General features: G+C 39.6%; 2 protein-coding genes across 3 annotated transcripts; both read left to right on the forward strand.

Moving 5' to 3' along the window:
- Nucleotides 1-1,408: 1,408 nt before the first annotated feature.
- On the forward strand, nt 1,409-7,198 carry LOC306835673 (cone cGMP-specific 3',5'-cyclic phosphodiesterase subunit alpha'-like; the record flags this gene model as incomplete). Its single annotated transcript, XM_079362338.1, has 22 exons — nt 1,409-1,876; nt 2,136-2,288; nt 2,778-2,867; nt 3,047-3,187; nt 3,285-3,359; nt 3,460-3,524; nt 3,676-3,742; nt 3,832-3,879; nt 3,970-4,119; nt 4,336-4,479; nt 4,568-4,633; nt 4,719-4,865; nt 5,286-5,393; nt 5,489-5,598; nt 5,702-5,789; nt 5,889-5,989; nt 6,119-6,226; nt 6,319-6,382; nt 6,461-6,535; nt 6,624-6,707; nt 6,897-7,047; nt 7,161-7,198. The coding sequence occupies 22 exons, from the start codon at nt 1,409-1,411 to the stop codon at nt 7,196-7,198; spliced, it is 2,541 nt and encodes an 846-aa protein (XP_079218464.1).
- A 4,853-nt stretch (nt 7,199-12,051) lies between these two features.
- On the forward strand, nt 12,052-19,252 carry LOC306835564 (leucine-rich glioma-inactivated protein 1-like). Of its 2 annotated transcripts, XM_079362188.1 has the most exons (9): nt 12,052-12,107; nt 12,197-13,012; nt 13,196-13,267; nt 13,840-13,911; nt 14,004-14,075; nt 15,298-15,369; nt 15,732-15,901; nt 17,047-17,211; nt 17,560-19,252. In XM_079362188.1, exons 2-9 carry the CDS (start codon nt 12,816-12,818, stop codon nt 18,375-18,377), a joined length of 1,638 nt encoding a protein of 545 aa, XP_079218314.1. In that variant the 5' UTR covers nt 12,052-12,107; nt 12,197-12,815; the 3' UTR covers nt 18,378-19,252. The 2 variants fall into 2 exon arrangements, with proteins under 2 accessions (XP_079218314.1, XP_079218315.1); XM_079362189.1 differs by lacking the exon at nt 12,052-12,107 and having other exon boundaries at nt 12,138-13,012.
- Nucleotides 19,253-19,722: the final 470 nt, after the last annotated feature.

The following is a 19,722-nucleotide window of genomic DNA, read 5'->3' on the forward strand; positions in this document are numbered from 1 at the left end:
GTTTGTATGTCATCTCTGTGAGCGTCTGTGTCACCATCACTACCTCGGTCTCCATCTGTGATAACAGGCCTGCAGACCCTGCCCCTATTGAACCCTAGGATTACAACCTCAACCCTCTTTAGAAGATTGCTTAAAGTGATAGAACTGGATTTCCCTGAAATGGTATGGACGGTTAACAAATAAAGGGAAAGCAAAGGTTCAACACCATTTATTTACGTGTTTTAAGTTCATCTTTTTCTTTACCACAGGAAGTTGTACACCTCTATCTCAAGTGGCCAGACACAACTGTACTTACTGTACGGTGCTCTGTGAAATGTAGCCTTCGCTGCCCTTTGTCTCTTTCTCCCAGGTCAGCTACTGCAAAACATATTTTACAAGCAAATTTACATTAGTAAATGTTTCCAATGAGATGTCAATTTTGCAAAATGGATTATTTATTAATATGCAAGTGACTTTGCATTTGTATTAACCTCTAAGGAAGGACATATCTCCTGAACAGATTACTTTAACAAATGACAGTTTGCTGGCCAACAAAGGTAATTAAACTCCAAGCAGCAGTCAACAATCCCCTTAATCCTGTCAGTGGTTAAATGTAGCTTTCATCAAATAGAACCATGACATCCAGGCCTGTCTGGAGGAGTACTTCTAGTTCTACTCGGATCTAAAAATGACCAGAATGTTGATCTGAATGGACCAGCTCTAGACCAGTTATGGCAGCTTGTTGTCACTGCGTCATTATATGAATCACTTTCTCTCATACAAAGCTTCTCAGACACCATAAGACCCTTAAACACAGCTTTTATCATGTAGCCAATGACTCCTCTGACCTTTGTCTGGTATTATAGTTGTGGTATTATGCTTATCCTCCTTTCCACATGACTGTTTTCTCCTTTTTAAATGCATCAACATGTGTACCCTTCCAGAGATGTATACACAACATAACTTAAAACATAGATTAGTTATTGTTATCATTGTGTCATCAAATGTTTTCAGGAGACTCCCCAGGAATAGTTGCAGTCTTGACCTCTTGCTACTTGCCCTCCTCTATAGTTCAGGTCATACTGGGGGTTCCATAACTCACCTATCACACCTGTAATGGGATTGGCCCTTCTGAAATGACAAGTGGCTGGATTTACAGTTAAGAAAGCTCAGGGGCTTTATGACTCTTGCGTCACAGTTATTAGTGCCCCCTGGGATCCCCTTACCAGTAAGCCACTCTCTACCTTCTGTTACCAAGGAGGAGGTTGGACCTGTTGCTTCGATCCTGTGATAGTAGAGGGTTTTGAGAAATGTCACAGTAAGGTCTGCTCTGCTGCATCTTCTGGAGGCCGACACTACTGCTCTACTCTTCCTCCATCCAGCTGTAAAGGTTTTTTTTTGTTCTCAGCTTCATCTATAACTGGACAACATGGCAGACAAAGACACAGTAGAGAAGTTCCTTGACAACAACCCACAGGTCGCTAAGGAGTACTATGAGAAGAAAGTCAAGGCAGAAATGATCACGGCTGCATTCAACAACCAGGTCCAGGTCAAAGATCCAGCCTCTTACAAGGATGTCTCCACCATCCAGGAGGCTGAGTTCATATTCGAGCTCATAAAGGAGATGCAGGGCACCAACCCGATGGAAAAAGCTCTGCACAAAGTTCTCCAGAGGATTGCTCTGCTGATCCAAGCTGATCGTGTTAGCTACTTTGGCTACAGGGCTCGTAATGGAGTACCTGAGCTGTCCACCATCCTCTTCGATGTGACACACAATTCTCCATATGAGAAAAATTTTGTGAACCCAAATGTAGAGATTGTTTTTCCCACCGACATGGGGCTTGTCGGTTGGACGGCACACTCCAAGAAGCCGCAGAATATTGCTGATGTTAAGAAGGTGAGCTAATGGCAAGGATTATAACTCCAAAATTAGACGCGTACAAATCGGAAAGGTCACATAGTCAAACCAATCAAGTCTAGCTCTGGATAGACGCAGTGCAGTTAAGTCTAGAGAGGGCAAAATGTAAAAAAAAAAAAAAGGAAATTCTGAAGTCCTTAAACCTTTATTACAGCGTTTTAATGAGCACACATCTTATTTCACACCTTTCTAGGTATGTTTTGACTTTTAACCTTTAAATGTCCTCTGTTATTTTCAGGACTCTCATTTCAGTGACTTTGTGGACAAACAAACCAAATATACCACCAAATGCATGCTCACTGCTCCAATTATGTCTGGGAAGGAACCTATTGGTGTGATCATGGCACTCAACAAACAAGGTGCAGACCAATTTTCAAAGGGTGACCAGGAGGTGAGTGGACAGGATGCTTATATGTATAATCATTAACAGAGTATTTCTTCTAAAGAGTGGTGTGTTTGCCAGTTTTATTAAGAAAAAAAAAACTCCAACATAGTACACTCAGTTAGCATGGGGGGGAGATAGTTAAGGATGCAGGGTTTGTGGCAGACAAATCCCATGCAAGGGTTACTTTACTTCCTTATCTATGCTTGCGAGGAATAACTGCCAATTTTAGCTGACCAGCTTCCGATCTCTGACCTGTATATTTAGAAGCTTGTCTTGGTACTTTGGGTCACTGTTATGGCAGCTCAACTTATAATCCTTTTAGGTGGGGGGGAAGCCCAGACATCTTCTCTTCTCTTGTCTTGCTTTATGGCCTTTATTCAACTGTGAAGGTTCTGTTAGAGAAAGTGTCCACAATCTGTAGTGATTGAAATATATTAAAAAGAAAACATTTGAATCTAATCCATAACACTATGATTCTTTTCTGTTTGATCACAGCTCTTCACTAAATATGTGAACTTTGGTGCTGTGATCATTCTCCAAGCCCACACTGCTAACATGTGGGATGTAGAATCCAGGAGAAGCCAGGTAAGAAGAATAAAGCACATGTATAAATCCACACATTACATCAGTCTGATCTACAGTTTGTGGTTGAGCGATGCGAGCAACTATTTGGCCACTTTCTTTCATTTTTACCTTGATGGAATGACAAGACTTAAAGGGTCCCATATGAAACTTATGAGCACTGCTTGTTTTTTTCACTGAAGGTTCTGCTGTGGTCAGCCAGCAAAGTTTTTGAAGAGTTGACAGACATTGAGAGGCAGTTTCACAAAGCTTTATACACAGTGAGGACTTACGTCAAGTGTGAGAGATACTCTGTGGGACTCCTGGACATGACCAAAGAAAAGGTTGGTAGAGAAAAGACTGAAGTCTTTACTTTAATGTTGAAATGAATCAGTTCAGCAGAACTGTAATATTGTGTGATTTTGGCCAATTTTCCTACAGGAATTTTTTGATGAGTGGGCAATCAAACTTGGTGAACAGGAGGCGTACAAAGGCCCCAAGACACCTGACGGCAGAGTAAGTCTCAAGCCTGGTTTGTTTTGTGTGATAATTCTCCACCCTTGCACCTTTCGTGAAGAGATTAATAAAACATAACAAAACCCCTTTAAACTTTTAGGAAATCAATTTCTACAAGATTATTGACTACTTGCTTGAAGACAAAGAGGAGATCAAAGTTATCCCGTGAGTGCCATTATGTATTCTAACACTAGCATGGCACACCTTTTCATGAAGCTGTATTTGCATATTTTTAAGAAGTTTAAGAAGAAGAAGAAGTTTAAGAAGTTTTCTGTCAACAGTGACGTAATTTTTTTTTTACTCTCTTCACTCACAGCGGCCCCCCTGCTGATCACTGGGCTCTGGTCAGTGGTCTCCCCTCATATGTAGCTGAGAATGGATTTGTAAGTTTAACTTGCATTCTTGTATTCAGCTTGGTCATGATCTGCTGATTGCCACACATGAACACATGTCAATCATTTTTTTCTCCTAGATCTGCAACATGATGAATGCTGGGGGAGACGAATACTTCAATTTCCAGGTGAGACACTCTTTACTGACAAGAGAGATTGAGTTTTGTTTTTGGACTGCACAAAGTTTGCGCTGATGATCTGGATTTTGTAATTGACAGAAAGAAGCAGTGGATGAGACCGGCTGGACGATTAAGAACGTCCTTTCGCTCCCTATCGTCAACAAGAAGGAAGAAATTGTTGGTGTTGCCACTTTTTTCAACAGATTCGACGGCAGACCATTCGATGAGAATGATGAACAAATTACAGAAGTATGGAAATATCTCTCATACCATTAAAATGAACCCCAAAGTACTGCTTATTTTATTCATAGAATTTTAGTTAACTGACATTTGTAACATTATAATATTACTCTAAATAGTAACATCCAGTCTTGTTGGCCTTTAAAGGATAAATTAAATTGAGATATTCATTTTCAGTACAAGATATAGAGAAGTAATTTGTTTATTATTTGTGCATATCACTAGGCTTTGACCCAGTTTCTCGGCTGGTCCACTCTGAACAGCGACACATACGACAAACTGAATAGGACAGAGTGGAGTAAAGAAATTTCCCAGGAAGTACTCATGTACCAGTCAAAGGCCACACCGAGTGATGTGCAGACCATCCTGGTGAGCTTCTGCTCCAACTGACTGTAACTACAGACCTCAGACAGATGACTAGATCAAGCATCCTATTAACTTTTCTTATCCCCAACAGAACACTCAAGAAAAGTTTGGCACTGCACCAGAAGACTGTGACCAGAAGGAGATGTACAAACTGTTGGTAAGCACTGCTGTGCAGAGACTGAAACGCTTCCCTTGTTTGTGATTGGATTCTGATGGCTTGTTTTTTTGTTTCCAACCCTCAGAGAACCAGCATCCCTGAAGCCAAGAACGTGGAGCTGTTGGAGTTCCGCTTCAGCGACTTCCCCTTGTCAGAGTTTGAGCTCATCAAGTGTGGCATCCGCTGCTTCTTTGAGCTGGGGGTGGTGGAGAAGTTTAAAGTCCCACCTGAGGTACATCATTTATCAGGAAAACTTCCCGTACTCACTCAACAACCTCCCGCCTTTGTTCAAACTCGACATGATATAATAAGATATGATACAGCACACCTTGTTGTCCCCTTGAGGGAATTAGTCTTTGATTCAAGTGCTGCACACATTTAGCTGCCTGCTCCATAGAATCAGTCAATAAAATCAATACAAATCAAATCACAAGACTTTGGTTCATGAGCAATGCAGCGCCAGATTACATTTTTGTCCAATTTCTAAATTGTTTGTCTCTTGGATGAAGCTATTATAATTGTTTGAATATTTGACTAAATGCTAACTTCGTAATCAAATGTGCTGAATTTGAGTCATAGGTTGTTTTATTTTTTTAAACCGAATGCAAAGACTCATTACAGATCTGTTTTCGTGTTTTTACCTGTCATGCAGATCCTCACACGATGGATGTATACCGTCCGTAAAGGGTACCGTGACATCACCTACCACAACTGGAGGCATGGCTTCAATGTTGGACAAACCATGTTCACCTTGCTGCTAGTGAGACGGATTTCTCATACTTCACTTTTTATTTTTAATTGGTGATGAAAAATATACGGCATCACACAGGGTGTCCCTCCCACTTTTCTCAACAGACAGGTAAACTGAAGAAGTACTACTCTGATCTCGAGGCCTTTGCCATGGTGGCCGCTGGATTCTGCCATGATATTGACCACAGAGGAACCAACAATCTCTACCAGACAAAGTACGGTATTTTGCAAGTCATTTCTTGGCAACGTGAACAACAAAAATATTTCCAGAAACAAAAAAATATACTTTTGTCTTCTTGTTCTGGTTGACTCTTTTAGGAGTTTATCACCTCTGGCAAAACTGCACAGCTCCTCAATTATGGAACGTCACCATCTGGAGTACAGTAAAACTCTGATGGAGAATGAGGTGGGTTCTGAAATGTTTACATATTTTGGATTGTGTTAAACAATAGTTATAGCTCCAAGAAGTTGCTGTCTAACTTCTCTCCTCTGCTGACATTCACAGGACCTGAATATCTTCATAAACCTTCAGAAGCGTCAGTTCGAGACCGTGCAGCATCTGTTTGAAGTTTGCATTATTGCCACCGACCTCGCCCTCTACTTCAAGTAAGTAATGTCCAAACTTCAGGTCCATCAAAAGTAAATCAACTTCTGCACCCATATTAAAATCTCTCAATGCCAACCAATGATTTTCAAGGACTTTTGAAAAGATCTGACTGCCTTCTTGTCTTTCAGGAAGAGAACAATGTTTCAAAAGATTGTGGAAAGTGTGGAAGGGATTGCAGATGAGAAAGAAAAGATCAGCTTTGTTTCCAACAATGCAACTAGGAAGGAAATAATCATGTAAATGAGTCAATGAGCATGTGAAACAAACACTTTTAAAAATCAGTATTTTCTTAATACTGTTTTCCATTAACAAAAATGTCTTTCTGCAGGGCAATGATGATGACGGCTTGTGATCTGTCAGCCATTACAAAACCCTGGGAGGTTCAGAGCAAGGTATGATCCTGTCATTAGGTTTGTGTGTCATGATTTTAACTTTCACTTTATAAACTGCTTCTTCTGATTGGTTCCTAGGTCGCTCTGATGGTGGCAGCGGAATTTTGGGAGCAGGGAGACCTGGAGAGGACCGTGCTCGACCAGCAGCCCATTGTAAGATCTATAAACTATGATATATGCACTGAGTATGTTGTCACTGATCCCTAACAGTACATCCCTTCTGCTTCGTCCTCTCCTATAGCCAATGATGGACAGGAATCACGCTGAGGAGCTGCCTAAGATGCAGTGTGGTTTCATTGACTTTGTCTGCGCCTTTGTGTACAAGGTATCTGGTTAAAAAAAACAACACATGCACATTATGATAAATACTCTACTTTGTAAATGTATATTCTTGCAGTTAATTTTGTCATGTAACTTCCCTTTCTTCTTTGATGTTTTCTTGTCAGAGTACGAGTGTTCTGTGTATATTTCTCTCTGGTTCTTAATGTGTCTGGGGTTATCTGCGTGTTTGCAGGAGTTTTCTCGCTTCCACTCAGAGATCAGCCCCATGTTTGATGGATTAAACATCAACAGGGGAGAGTGGAAAGCCCTCGCAGACGTCCATGCAGCCAAGATTCAGGCTATCGAAGACGAGAAAAAAAAGCTGGAAGGTGGAGGTGAAACAGGTGAAGTCCTGATCTCTGAAATCCGATTCATGTATCTGTATTGCTTACTGTGTGTTTGCATTGTTAGCTTTCTCTAACTTTTGCTTTCTTATTTGTGTGGGGTTTTTTTTCAGCTCAAGAAGGAAAATCAAAGACATGTGTTGTTTGCTAAACTTGGATGGCCCGAGCACTTGTGAAAGGGTTGTTTGGATGTGTATTTGTATTATGAAGTGTGAATGTGCATGAGAATGTGTTCACACATGAGGGAGTTCAAATGTGCAAAAATACCAAAATTCTTTTTCTATTATGGATCTTGTATCCTCTTTTACAAAAAGCTACTTTAATCTGCACCAGTCCAAATACTCTGGAAACATATATTTAACTTGTATATACTTAAATAATTAATGATAAGAGTATATGTGTATAATATTACAAATGTTTTTATTGAACATAATTAAAGGGTCATTAGCTCTCTTTCTTTGGTTTTGGGCACATGAATAGAGATTTTAGACTGCAAATAAGTGTGCAGTCAGTGAGATTAAACCTGAATATTTCTGCAATATAAACTAAAAATTAAAAGCTCTTACTTTCTTTAGGAAAGTAAGACGCCACTTTCTTTAAATGGCGTCATTTGCCAAGTCAACAATTCCTTTGTTCTAATTGCAGGGGCTTTATTTGAAACATATGTCTCTGGCAAATAGATGGGTAAGAAGATTTGACTGAATTGGATTTGGTTATAATCCACCTGGGCCCCCCAGGCTACCTTCTTTTAAGTCCCCCTGCTTACATAAAGTAAAAATACTTCCGCCCTGCTCAGAAGTCACAGTGTGCAGAGTGCATGTGGCATTAACAGACCAAGAAGGTATCAAGTGGGAAAACTGCAGAAATCAAATTTAACCAACAAAGAGGGCATCTTTGTGTTAAGCAACATTAAAATTATATGTTGTGATTTTTTTTTTTTTTAGAAACTTAAATGTTAAGATTCATTTTCATGTCTCGAGAAGAGCTAATGAAATGAGTAGCATTTAGCAGAACAATGTCAGACTTTGTTTTATTCTTTTGACAGACAGTTTCTGTAATTTTAACAGAACGTTAAACGTTCTGTAACGTATGTATAGCATTAAAAGCACAATTATATGTGCAATATTATCATGTATGAGTTGTGAAAATGTCAATAAATTTTATTTTCCAAATGTGCTGTTTTTTTGTTTGTTTGTTGTTGTTGTTGTTTGGGGGTGAGGCTGCATTAACAGTGCATTCTAACGTTTACAAGTTGATACAAACTCAACAGAAAGGGGGTAAGAAGTAATGTGTGTTCAAGGCAAGGCAAGGCAAGTTTATTTATATAGCACATTTCAACAACAAGGCAATTCAAAGTGCTTTGCACAAAACATCAAAAGCATCATGGCAGAAGAAAGAAAAGATACATTAAAAAAGAAAAATTACTGAAATTATTAAAACTTAAAATTTGTAGTAATAATAATTCAAATAAAATTAATTTAAGGAAGAATATAAAAGGATTTAAAATTTATAGTGCAGAGTAAAAGATTAAAACCTTTATTAAAACATTTTAGTCAAAGGCAGCAGTAAACAGGTGAGTCTTTAACCTTGATGTAAAAGAGCTGAGAGATTCAGCTGACCTGCAGTTTTCTGGGAGTTTGTTCCAGATATATGGAGCATAGAAACTAAAGGCTGCTTCTTCATGTTTAGTTCTGACTCTGGGGACAGAGAGCAGACCTGTACCAGACAACCTGAGTGGTCTGGGCGGCTCATAGTTAATCAGTAGGTCACTTATGTATTTTGGCCCTGAACCATTAAGCGCTTTATACACCAGCAGCAGGATTTTAAAATCTATCCTCTGAGAGACTGGCAGCCAGTGTAAGGACCTCAGAACTGGACTGATATGATCCATTTTCTTGGTTTTGGTGAGGACTCTAGCAGCAGCGTTCTGGATCAGCTGCAGTTGTCTGACTGAAGTTTTAGGCAGACCTGTAAAGACACTGTTACAGTAATCAAGACGACTGAAGATAAAAGCATGGACAAGTTTTTCCAGGTCCTGCTGGGACATAAGTCCTCTAATTCTTGAAATGTTCTTCAGGTGATATGATATCGGCCTGTAGTTGTTCATTACTGACTTGTCTAGATTGTTCTTTTCTAATAGTGGCTTGATGACTGCTGTTTTTAGTGCCTGTGGGAAGACACCTGAGGAAAGAGACATGTTTACAATCTGTAATAGATCTGGGGCCATGACGTGAGAAACTTTTTTGAAAAAACCTGTTTGTAGGATATCAAGACAGCAGGAGGAGGAATTTAATTGTTGTATAATGTCCTCCAGGTTTTTAAGGTTGATTTGATTAAATTGTGTCATGATGTTTAAATTGGTTTTAGACGGACACAGCACATATCCTGATCCTGATTTTGAATTACTGACATGTTGTCTAATTTTCTGGATTTTTTCAGTAAAGAAGGTGGAAAATGTATTGCAGGCCCTAGTGGAGTGAAATTCAGGTGCTCTGCTATGCTCTGCGATGCTTCAAGCAGTTCAGTTTGAAGCATAGGTGGTATTCAATAAATAATAAAATGTCACTATAATGGCTCCATGTGCACCATGTTAACAACTGAGAGACAACTAAAGAGGGGTTTAAAAGACCAAACATCACCTTCGATTTAACTGCTAACAAGCTTACAACAGGCCGGAGAAGCTGGATCCTAACTGGTGCCTGTTGAGTCACATAAAGATATAAAGAATGTAAGGTTGTCAAATATGTGTACACTTCTTAATACTGAGTATTTTACATTCTCAGATAGTGTTGAAGAGTACTGAAGCTTTAAAAAAAAAAAAAGTATTTTACGTCCTCAGTCATATTTTTAGCCCAAAACACGTCCAGAGAGAACATCTGTGGTCCATTCAAATTTACAGGTCGACAAATATTGACATTTCTTGAGTCCCTTCAGTATCTCATAAGATGCAGTATGTTTCTTCTAAATACAGGGAGCAGCTGGTGACACTGAGTAAAAAAATTTATTTGTGCAGGAGCTTGCCTGCCATTTTACCAAAAATCTAAAATGCCAGATGTAAAATACCAGAGTGCCTTTTTTTTGGTTGTGGTATCAAAACAGATATCAATAAAGTTTTTGTACTGCTGAATATTAAAGTTGAAAATCCTGGTGTTGTGACAACCACAGATGAATCAAATGTAAATGCACATCTTTATGATCAGGAGGGATATGCCGCTTTTTAAAGACAAAAACTAAATAAACAAGAAAACATATCGAAACCTTTCTTTTATTCTTAATAACCTGAACATGGTTTTTCGGTTGCTTTGCTGTGTGTCTTTGATATGTGACTGTTAGTTTGACCTCAGTATAGGAACAGCTAGCAGATGGAGGGGTGCATAATATAAGAACATTCCTCTGAGTTCTTACACTAACAAGAGAGAATATCAGTTTCATAATCCTAACAGTCACGTCAAAGGATGTAATCCAGCTTTTAGACTGACGACATACCTTAAGACAGCAGGCTGGTGCAGGGGTCAAACAGCAACACTGGTGTATTCAGTAACGTGCTGCTACTGCTGCTAACCTGCTAAAAATATAATAATGATGTAGGGTAATGATTAAAGTTGTATTTAGAATTGTGTAAGAGTCAAATAGACGTAATCAATAGAGGTACAATGATTCTAAAAGTAAAAATTCAAAGTTATAATGTGGGAAAACAATACAGTTTCAAAATGAAATGCATCTAAATACAGCATGAAAAAGGAGTAACTAAAAAGAAAAGTTAATTTGAAATACAAATCTCTTGGGAAAAAAAATCTCTCTCTAGTGGCTGAAATCCAAATAGAATAATTTTAATAAGCTATTGACTCATAAATCCATTCTCCTGATAGGACTCTACCTCTGCCTTTCCTTTCCATCTAGAAGGAATATGGTTATCAGTTTAGAACCTATAACATATCAGAAAATGGAAGTCTGGTTTGAAAATGTCCCATTTGAAGCTACAGATACAATAGGAGGTATGTATATGATTAAATCATTAATCAGATTAACATACATCATGAAAGTCCATTAGTCTGAAACAGCAGACTTGGATGTATCAATAGCAGTGGACATCACTGTGGTCAAATACTTGCAGGACAGTGTGTGTTCTATTCTTGGGATGAATGATGGCATTTATGAAGCACAAGAACTATCCATCATCTTGCAGCACAACAATAATATCCAGTGTTCTCTGTTTAGTTCAAAAGCTGCTCATAAAAAAAAGACATTTGTGGCTCTCTGTCCATTCCAGATTCTTTATAATCCACAATTCTCCTCTGTGTAGTCTCCTATAGAGTGTCCTCATCATGGGCTTTTAATCATGGGTTCATCTCTTCCTCTTTATCAAAGTATATCAGGATACCCGGAATCAGCTTCCAGCACGTGACCCTGTTCCTATAGATGACATTTTTCTTTGTTTTTACAGGCAAATTGTATTATTGAGGTCATATCAAATAGTGCAATCACATTATTGACTTACTGGAGATCCTGAGCAGCATTCATTTATTCAGAGACGTTTTAAAACCCGCTGCATGTGTTTCTTCCCAGAAGTGTCTGACGCATGCACGCCTGCCAAGCGCAGAAAGTAAACAAATAAATCTTATGACTCTGAAAGGACCCGAGAAATTAAATGACGAGGAAGAATTCCTAGTAAGGCTTTTATCTCACATCTGGCACAGCAGAAGAAAGGCTTGCTATAAACCTGGTTTAGGTTGAATTATACAGCTATAAATTTGCAGAAAAAATAAGAAAGGATGATGTGATGTGATTTTTTAATGTGGATTTTTTTTGGGAGATAAATAAAGCTGATGTCATGCAGAAAAGCAGCATGGGAGCAAAGACCTGTCCTTTGTTTATGAAGGGGTATAGGTTATTTGATGGGGGAGGGGGGTGATTTCACTAAAGGAGAGCAGATGTCAGGATGATAGGAGGGCTTCCCCACACCCCTCCATCACAACGCCACCACAACCACATTTTGCATCCACCAGTCGCCATGGAAACCAAAAGCAAAGCAGGAAATAAATGTTCCTACTTAAGAAAATGTGAGAATGTCTAATGCAAAACAATAGCGTATAATATTATGGATGTTGAGGCAAAACTACATTTTAACAATGTAAATTCATTTCTCCAGGTTTCCCACTCGCTTCCCGCATAGGCACCCCGTGTGCGTCTGCGCCACACGCAGCAATCCGCTGGCTCATGTCAGGGCTTCATTTTCTCCAGCTGATTCACGGGAAAAAGAAGAAGAAAAAAAAAAACAAGACCATTCCTCTTCCGATTGGGTGGATTCCTTCTTCGGGTACCTTGCCTGAAACGGCGAGTTTGGTATTCGCAGAAATCATAGGCGTGGTTTTGGATGAAGATGCTCCGTCTGCTCCCGCTGGGATCCCCACCTGCCGTCACACCCGCGTTTATCACCAGCTGGTATTTTCCTGAGCCACTTGTGCGAGAATCTGATTAGATTCTACTTTTGTGGTTTTGTCACAAGGGATATTGATTTTCGTCCGGGGGTGCAGTGTGATTTCAGTGCTGTGGACGTGCAGGTCGCCCGGTTAATCACCTCCAGAGCGGCAGAAGTGGCGCACACTGCACGGAGTGGAGATAAACAAGAAGGAGCGGACAGCGCGTCGCTTGGCCTCCAGGCAGCAGTGGAAGAAGACCCTTTAGAGGAGAAGGGAACCAAAGAGGAGATCCTGGTTAATGTGCAGGGCTGTTCGACGCGCAGGTCGTGCCCGCAGCGGTTCGCAAATATGGGAAATATACGCAAGATGCCCAAAAGATCACATTGGCTCTGCGCATTTGTTGTGGCGTCTGTTTTACTTGTAGTAGACAGCAAGAGAGCCCGGCAGCCCCGCTGTCCCTCCTCATGTACATGTACCAAAGATAACGCGTTGTGTGAAAGCGCAGTGACGATCCCTCGCAGTTTCCCAACCGATGTCATATCGCTGTAAGTCACGTTTGAATTATTTTATAACTAAAACTGAAAGTGCTTTTCATGGCAGATATTTACGCATCACACTCGACTGATTAAGATTTGGATTTCTTGTGCACAGTTACGGAACAGGCTGGAGTAACTGTGAGATCGTATTGCCTGTCACCTATTAAACCAGCGTTTCTGTTTCTCCTGCAGATCCTTCGTCAAGTCGGAATTCACTGAAATCCCGAAAGAGAGCTTCATCCACACGCCTGCACTGCATCTTCTGTGAGAGATCTATCTAGAGGCGTTTTGTTCCTCAGTCTTTGTTACATGCTGTCAATGATCAACGCCATGTTTAATGTTAAGGACGTTCCACCTTCTCTGATGCTGCACATACGTGTAACTAACACAAAAATAGGGAGATTTAACCAAACAGTGAGGGCTAAAAACATACCGTTCTGATGAATTTTTTTCCCCTCTTATGAATTTCTATAGCATTGTAGAGCGTTTTTTTCCTGCTGGGCATCCATCCAAGTCTTGCCTTAAGGTGTATCTGTACATGTTGTGAATCAGACCCTGGTTTTAGAAAGAGCTTTGTGCATGGGGAATCCCTTCTTTTGAAGGGGGAATCCCCTCTAATCTGTCTCATGGGGTTTAGTATTGACTGAGTCACCATGGCCTTCAAAATAAATAAGCAGACATCTTAAACAAGCATAAATCATTTTTGATGCAGATTCTATTTAGAAAAAAAAGAGAGTTTTTTTTTTTTTTACGGAATCTAACACATGTCTATTGAGCTGTTAAATTGGGACAAAGACTTGTTGTTAGCAAATGTTGTTCTGGGTCTCTCTGCACAGCCTCTTCACAGCCAACAACCTGGAGTCTATTAATGAGGATGCTTTCCTTGGTCTTCCCCATCTGGAGTATCTGTGAGTGGATAACAAATTTATCCTGGGGGCTTTTTTTGTAGAAGGGTAGATTATTTCTTACTATGCATTTATTCACTGAACCTATTTTCCAGATTCATCGAAAACAACCATATCACAACGATTTCACCAAATGCTTTCGGTGGACTGAAAACCTTGGTGCATCTGTAAGTACATCTGTTTTTCACTCTTTTTTTCAGAATAGCGATGGACGGTTCAGAAGCTTTGTGATATTTGTTACACTGGAACGTGTGATATACCTGCTGGGGCAGGAAAGCTTTGTTCAGCCCTGCAAAATGCTGACAAAGTTCATTACACAACATTTATTGCAACAGACAATTCTTGACATGCTGCACAGTTGCTACAAAGATTGTGAAGAAAATCCTGTCACCTTCGTACACTTTCTAACCTGATGAAGCTAATCAACATAAGGCCAAATATGTATAGGCCTACAGTTTGTCACACATACGGTGTGCGATGACCCAGCACAGACGATTTATCTGTGCTGATTGTGTCCTGTACATGTGTGTGTCTTCAGACAAGAAAATTCATCCTTCTGGTTTTAAATGTCTTATATAAAACTCACAATGATCCTTATTATAAAAATGTCTGTTTCTGCAGCATGCTGTTAATCTCCCGTAAAAGTAATTCATCTTTATGCCGATACATTTTTGTCCTTTTTATTTCATAAAGAGACATGAGTATTAATATGAGTCTGTGTCATAACCAGCTACAAACTCCTCAGGAGCTTTAAATTATTCATCCATCCATCCATTGAATTACCTACTTTCATTATTCAAGACTTCTATGAAAAATCATCGATGAGGTTTCCTCACCTGCACCAAAATATGAGGACTGACAGTGCTGTGCAGGGTATCCACCTTTGAATGATTTTTACTTCTCTGAAAATGTTGAAACATCATGATTAAAAAAAAAAAGAAACTCAATCTATGTATGGAACAGAACTTTTTAACAGCAAAACGTCTTATTTCAACACTTTTGTGACATAGAAAGCTATCAAATGGCTGAGGAGGCAATTCTAAAATAGTTTGTTTCCTCAAAATCACCATAAGCAATGTTCCCATGTTCTCAGTCTCCAAGGTGGCAATACATGCTGAATTTCTTTAACAGATACCCATTGCCAGGAAACACTGATAAAGAAGTTAATAGTACAGATGCGCATGGAAAAATTCTTATCTGTATCGTTAGCATGCAGAAGCAGAAAGAGGTAACAATGGTGCTAAATCCGCTGTATTATAACCAAATATCCCCCTGGGATTAATAAAGTACTTCTGAATCTGATTCTTATTTAGTTTTAAAGACAAAACAAGAATAATCAGTATCTCATCAACTGTCACTGAGAAGCCGTCATTTGTTCTTCTTTTTTAGGAGTCTGGCATACAACAATCTGGAGACTCTGCCCAAAGATTTGTTCAAGGGTCTCGAGGCATTGACGAAAGTGTGAGTTAAAGTTCTACTGCATTATCTTTCAAAATTGCACAGTGTTACATAACTTACAGAGTAATGTATGCCATTGTGGAAGATGAGCTCTTCTATATATAGAACACTTTGTCATTATTCCACTGCAGCCGAGGCTTGGAAAATGTGTAGGTGGTGCTTTTAACACCATTAAAATTACATGCAGCAGTGAGGAGAAGATGGTTTGCAATACATCACAGCCAAAGATCATTAGTGCTATTTTATACTCTATTAAAAAGAGCATAGATAGAAGCTCTGAAGACCGGATAACAAAGCCTTCATGACTGCAGGGTTTGAAAATGAAACCAATGTGGATGTAAATTTGGTGGATTTCTCCTTTTCAGAGACCTTCGAGGGAACCAGTTTACCTGTGACTGTAAGCTGAAGTGGTTGGTGGAGTGGATTTACAGCACCAACGCTACAGTGGACCAGATTTACTGTAAAGGCCCAGCTTCACAGCTGGACAAGAAAATCAACGACCTGGCGCCCCAATCCTTCGACTGCATCACCACAGGTGCAGTGCAAACACCACAGGTTTAGTCATTGTTTTACAGTGGGACTTCTTAGATCAAATTCTGTCCAAGATGTTGACTGACAACTAAATACAGCATGCCATGTTAGATCATTGCAGCCCTTTCATGTGTGCGTTGCTCTCCTGCTTTTTCCTGACATTGTTCAGGAGGGGTGAGTGAGAATATGTAAATGTAAGAAAGGAGTCAATCGAAGTTTAATTAGGCTTTATAATGCCAGCCTCCTAGTCTGTGCAAGTCAGGCTAAAGCAGATAGTAGTCCGGAATTATGACTTTAGGGTTTTGCTTTGGTTCCATCTACTTCTTATCAAAGTTGCTAGTATATTGTGTTCTACAACGGCAGAAACACTTATATATTTTGTAGTGATAATAACCAAGACAGTCACAATGACAGAGAAATCGTCATCCCCCTGCTTTAAGCTTTACGCAGCCTCCCACCACATCTGAGCTGAACGAAGCGTTTCAAGTTGAGAGCATGTCAGAGATAGATTGTCTTCTCTTGTGTTGAACTGGAAATGTTCATGAGTTTATGGATGAAAGGGAAAATGAGATGTTTTCCTTCACTAAAGGTTGTTAAATAGTCTACATTTAAGTTTCAGAACTTTTCTCTTTTCATTACATAGGTTAAGTGTTGCTTCCACAGAGAAGATATAACTACAATTACCTGCTACAGTCAGCACAGAGGGCCTTCTTAACCTTGATTCAATTATAGGTCTTATTCAGGTCTTGGGTCAAGCTCAAGAAAACATTTTGTATGTATTGCAATAATTAAGCCGACATATTATTATGTTGAATTTTAAGGTAATGCTAAGCTAGCAGATGAGCTATTGCAAACATAACTCTTGTGGTTCATGGAATCAATTAAACACCCACAAACATTAAATGAAAGGGAACTTACGCTCACAGTTGCTGCACACAAAGACAACACTCTGAATCCTGGAGGTTAATTGTCAAGGAATAACAAACTTGCTGGAGCACATGGCACACATCATGAACATCCCCTTGAAAAGCAGGATCCTACTTACATTAGGTGCACATTATGATGCCTAACCCTGAATGTCCAGTTAGGGGTGCTATGTATTGCCTGAACATAATTATAATCCAATCTCTTGACCTTTTTGTCAAACAGAGTTTGCTTCCTACCAGTCCCTTAAGTTTGAATCCATATCTGTGGAGGCCTTTTCCTTTGGGAGTGACCAGTATGTGGTGTTTGCTCAGCCCTTCATCGGGAAATGCAGCTTTCTGGAGTGGGATCACGTGGAGATGGTCTTCAGAAACTTTGATGACATTGACAGTAAGTGGGCAAAAAACGTTGAAAAAAGGTTGTTTTGTGAGGAAGTTCATAGGTAAAGTATTGGTAAAAAATTTTCCCCCATATAGTAATTGTTTCCAGGTCATGAGTATTGGTATATATATACAGTGTCCTTCTGATGCCTGGTGACATTTAAATAAAATAATAACTTGACTTATATTTCCTTATATTTTGCTAGCTCTAATGTTACACTGAAGTTTTACTGTTGTTTTTAGTTTTCACCAGATTGTTCACCAGGAAGCAGTCATGCTTTTTCCAGGTTTAATAAATCATTGTAGTCGAGGAAAGAGGATGAACTAATCTGTTCTTATCATTTTCTTCTCTTTTCAGGCATGTCCACTGTGATCTGCAAACCTCTGGTCATTGATAATCAGCTCTTCATCATCGTGGCTCAACTGTTTGGGGGTTCACACATTTACAAACGCGACACATCTGCCAACAAGTTCATCAAGCTCCAAGGAATCGACATCCTCAAGATCCGCAAACCAAATGATGTGGAGACTTTCCGTATAGACGGGGAATCTTTCTTCGTCATAGCCGACAGCTCCAAGGCTGGTTCCACCACCATCTACAAGTGGAACGGCAACGGCTTCTACTCTCATCAATCGCTCCACCCGTGGTACAGAGATACGGATGTGGAGTACATGGAGATCTCTTCCAAACCTCATCTGATCCTGTCCAGCAGCTCCCAGAGGCCGGTCATCTATCAGTGGAACAAAAGCACCAAGTTGTTTGATCGACGCACTGACATCCCAGAGATGGAGGACGTCTACGCCGTAAAGCACTTCCAGGTCAAATCGGACCTTTATATCTGCCTCACACGCTTTATTGGCGACTCCAAAGTGATGCGCTGGGACGGGGCACTCTTCAGGGAGCTGCAGACGATGCCCTCTCGAGGCTCCATGGTGTTCCAGCCCTTCTCTGTGGGCAGCTGGCAGTATGCCATCCTAGGCAGTGATTACTCTTTCACACAGGTGTACCGCTGGGATGCAAAGAAGGGTGAGTTTGTCCACTTTCAAGAGGTGAACATCCAGGCGCCAAGGGCCTTCTCACCAGTCTCCATCGACAACAGGCAGTTCCTGCTGGCGTCGAGCTTCAAAGGGAAAACTCAGATTTACGAGCATCTGGTCATTGACCTGAGCAATTGAGCCATTTTTTTAGCGAGGTTATTCGACTGTTTTCTGAGATTGCTGAACAAAACCGAAAGGGATTATTTGATCCTAACTTGAGCGAGGCAAGCATTTCTCTTTTCATTTCTAAAATCTTCCCATGAAATTAGTACATGTAAAGGCAAATGCATGTATCTCAGCCCAAATCCTTTGGCTGAGACACGTGGAGTTCATTGCCTCTCAAGTTAGGATTAAACACTGTATGTTGCCAAGACATTAATGCATGACCAGGGCCTCACACAGGCCATCTCATTCTGATGAATGCAGCATTTCCGCTCATATTTTTCTGTGTTCAGCTTTTCATGTGACTCAGCAATGTTTATACATTTGTAAACTCATATATTTATCTACAAGATGTAATAATGAAATGGTACCTTTTAACCTATTAACATGTTTGAATGAACAAATCTGCCAAAACAAAATGTTTACAATTTTTTCTGTCTATCCACTTGTACGCTAAATGATTTGTATTTGAGGGATACTTTTGTAAGTGTATGAGGGACCAGTCCAATTAAATACTCATTTAAATGTATTAGTTTAAAGTTAATTATTTTGAAAATATCAACAGATATGTTGAGAGAGAATCTTCCTGAAAAGTTACATTTTACTGTCCATGGTTTTTAATGTTTAAAGTATTGAAAATACAGTTTTTCATAAGAATTATCGGGGACATTTTTGGGGACATTTAGAACTATTTTCACACACTTAATGGACCTGAAATGAAAAAAATAGAAGATATTGTTCATAATGTTTGACCTTCGACTAACATGTGTGCTGATTACAACCGTTTTGTCATGATTAGAATTAAGTTATTGACTAATATCATGCTGTTTACAACCAATAAAGGTTTACATTGAAATATTAAATCTCGTCTGAGCTTCCTGCTAGTTCAGTGTGAAATGCAGACACCTGGTCGTCAAGGCAAAACACATTATCACCTCTTTTTTCTTTTTTCTCATGGTTTTGAAGCAGACTGAAATTAGTACTGACCTATCTGTATTACCAACAAGGGCAAACAAGACAAAGATTATTTCCATATGTATTTTAAAGGCCAGTGTGGCTTTGCCGTGGGGTAGGTGTCAGATGAGGCTATTTATCAGCCCACTGAAAGATTTTCTTGTTTGTCCAAGTCAAAGATCCATTATGAGTTACACATGTAACACTTACAATAAAAAGGATGAGATTTTTGTCAGAAAACTCCACACCTACTGGACAATGTCAGCAAAGGCGCCAAAATCAACAATACCCAAAAGTTTTTTCAGTTTCAAAGAATATTGTCTCTAATAGTTACTCGTATAATTACCGGTACATAAAGAGAAGTTAA

Source organism: Symphodus melops (assembly GCF_947650265.1).
Source record: "Symphodus melops genome assembly, chromosome: 15".
NCBI lineage: Eukaryota > Metazoa > Chordata > Actinopteri > Labriformes > Labridae > Symphodus > Symphodus melops.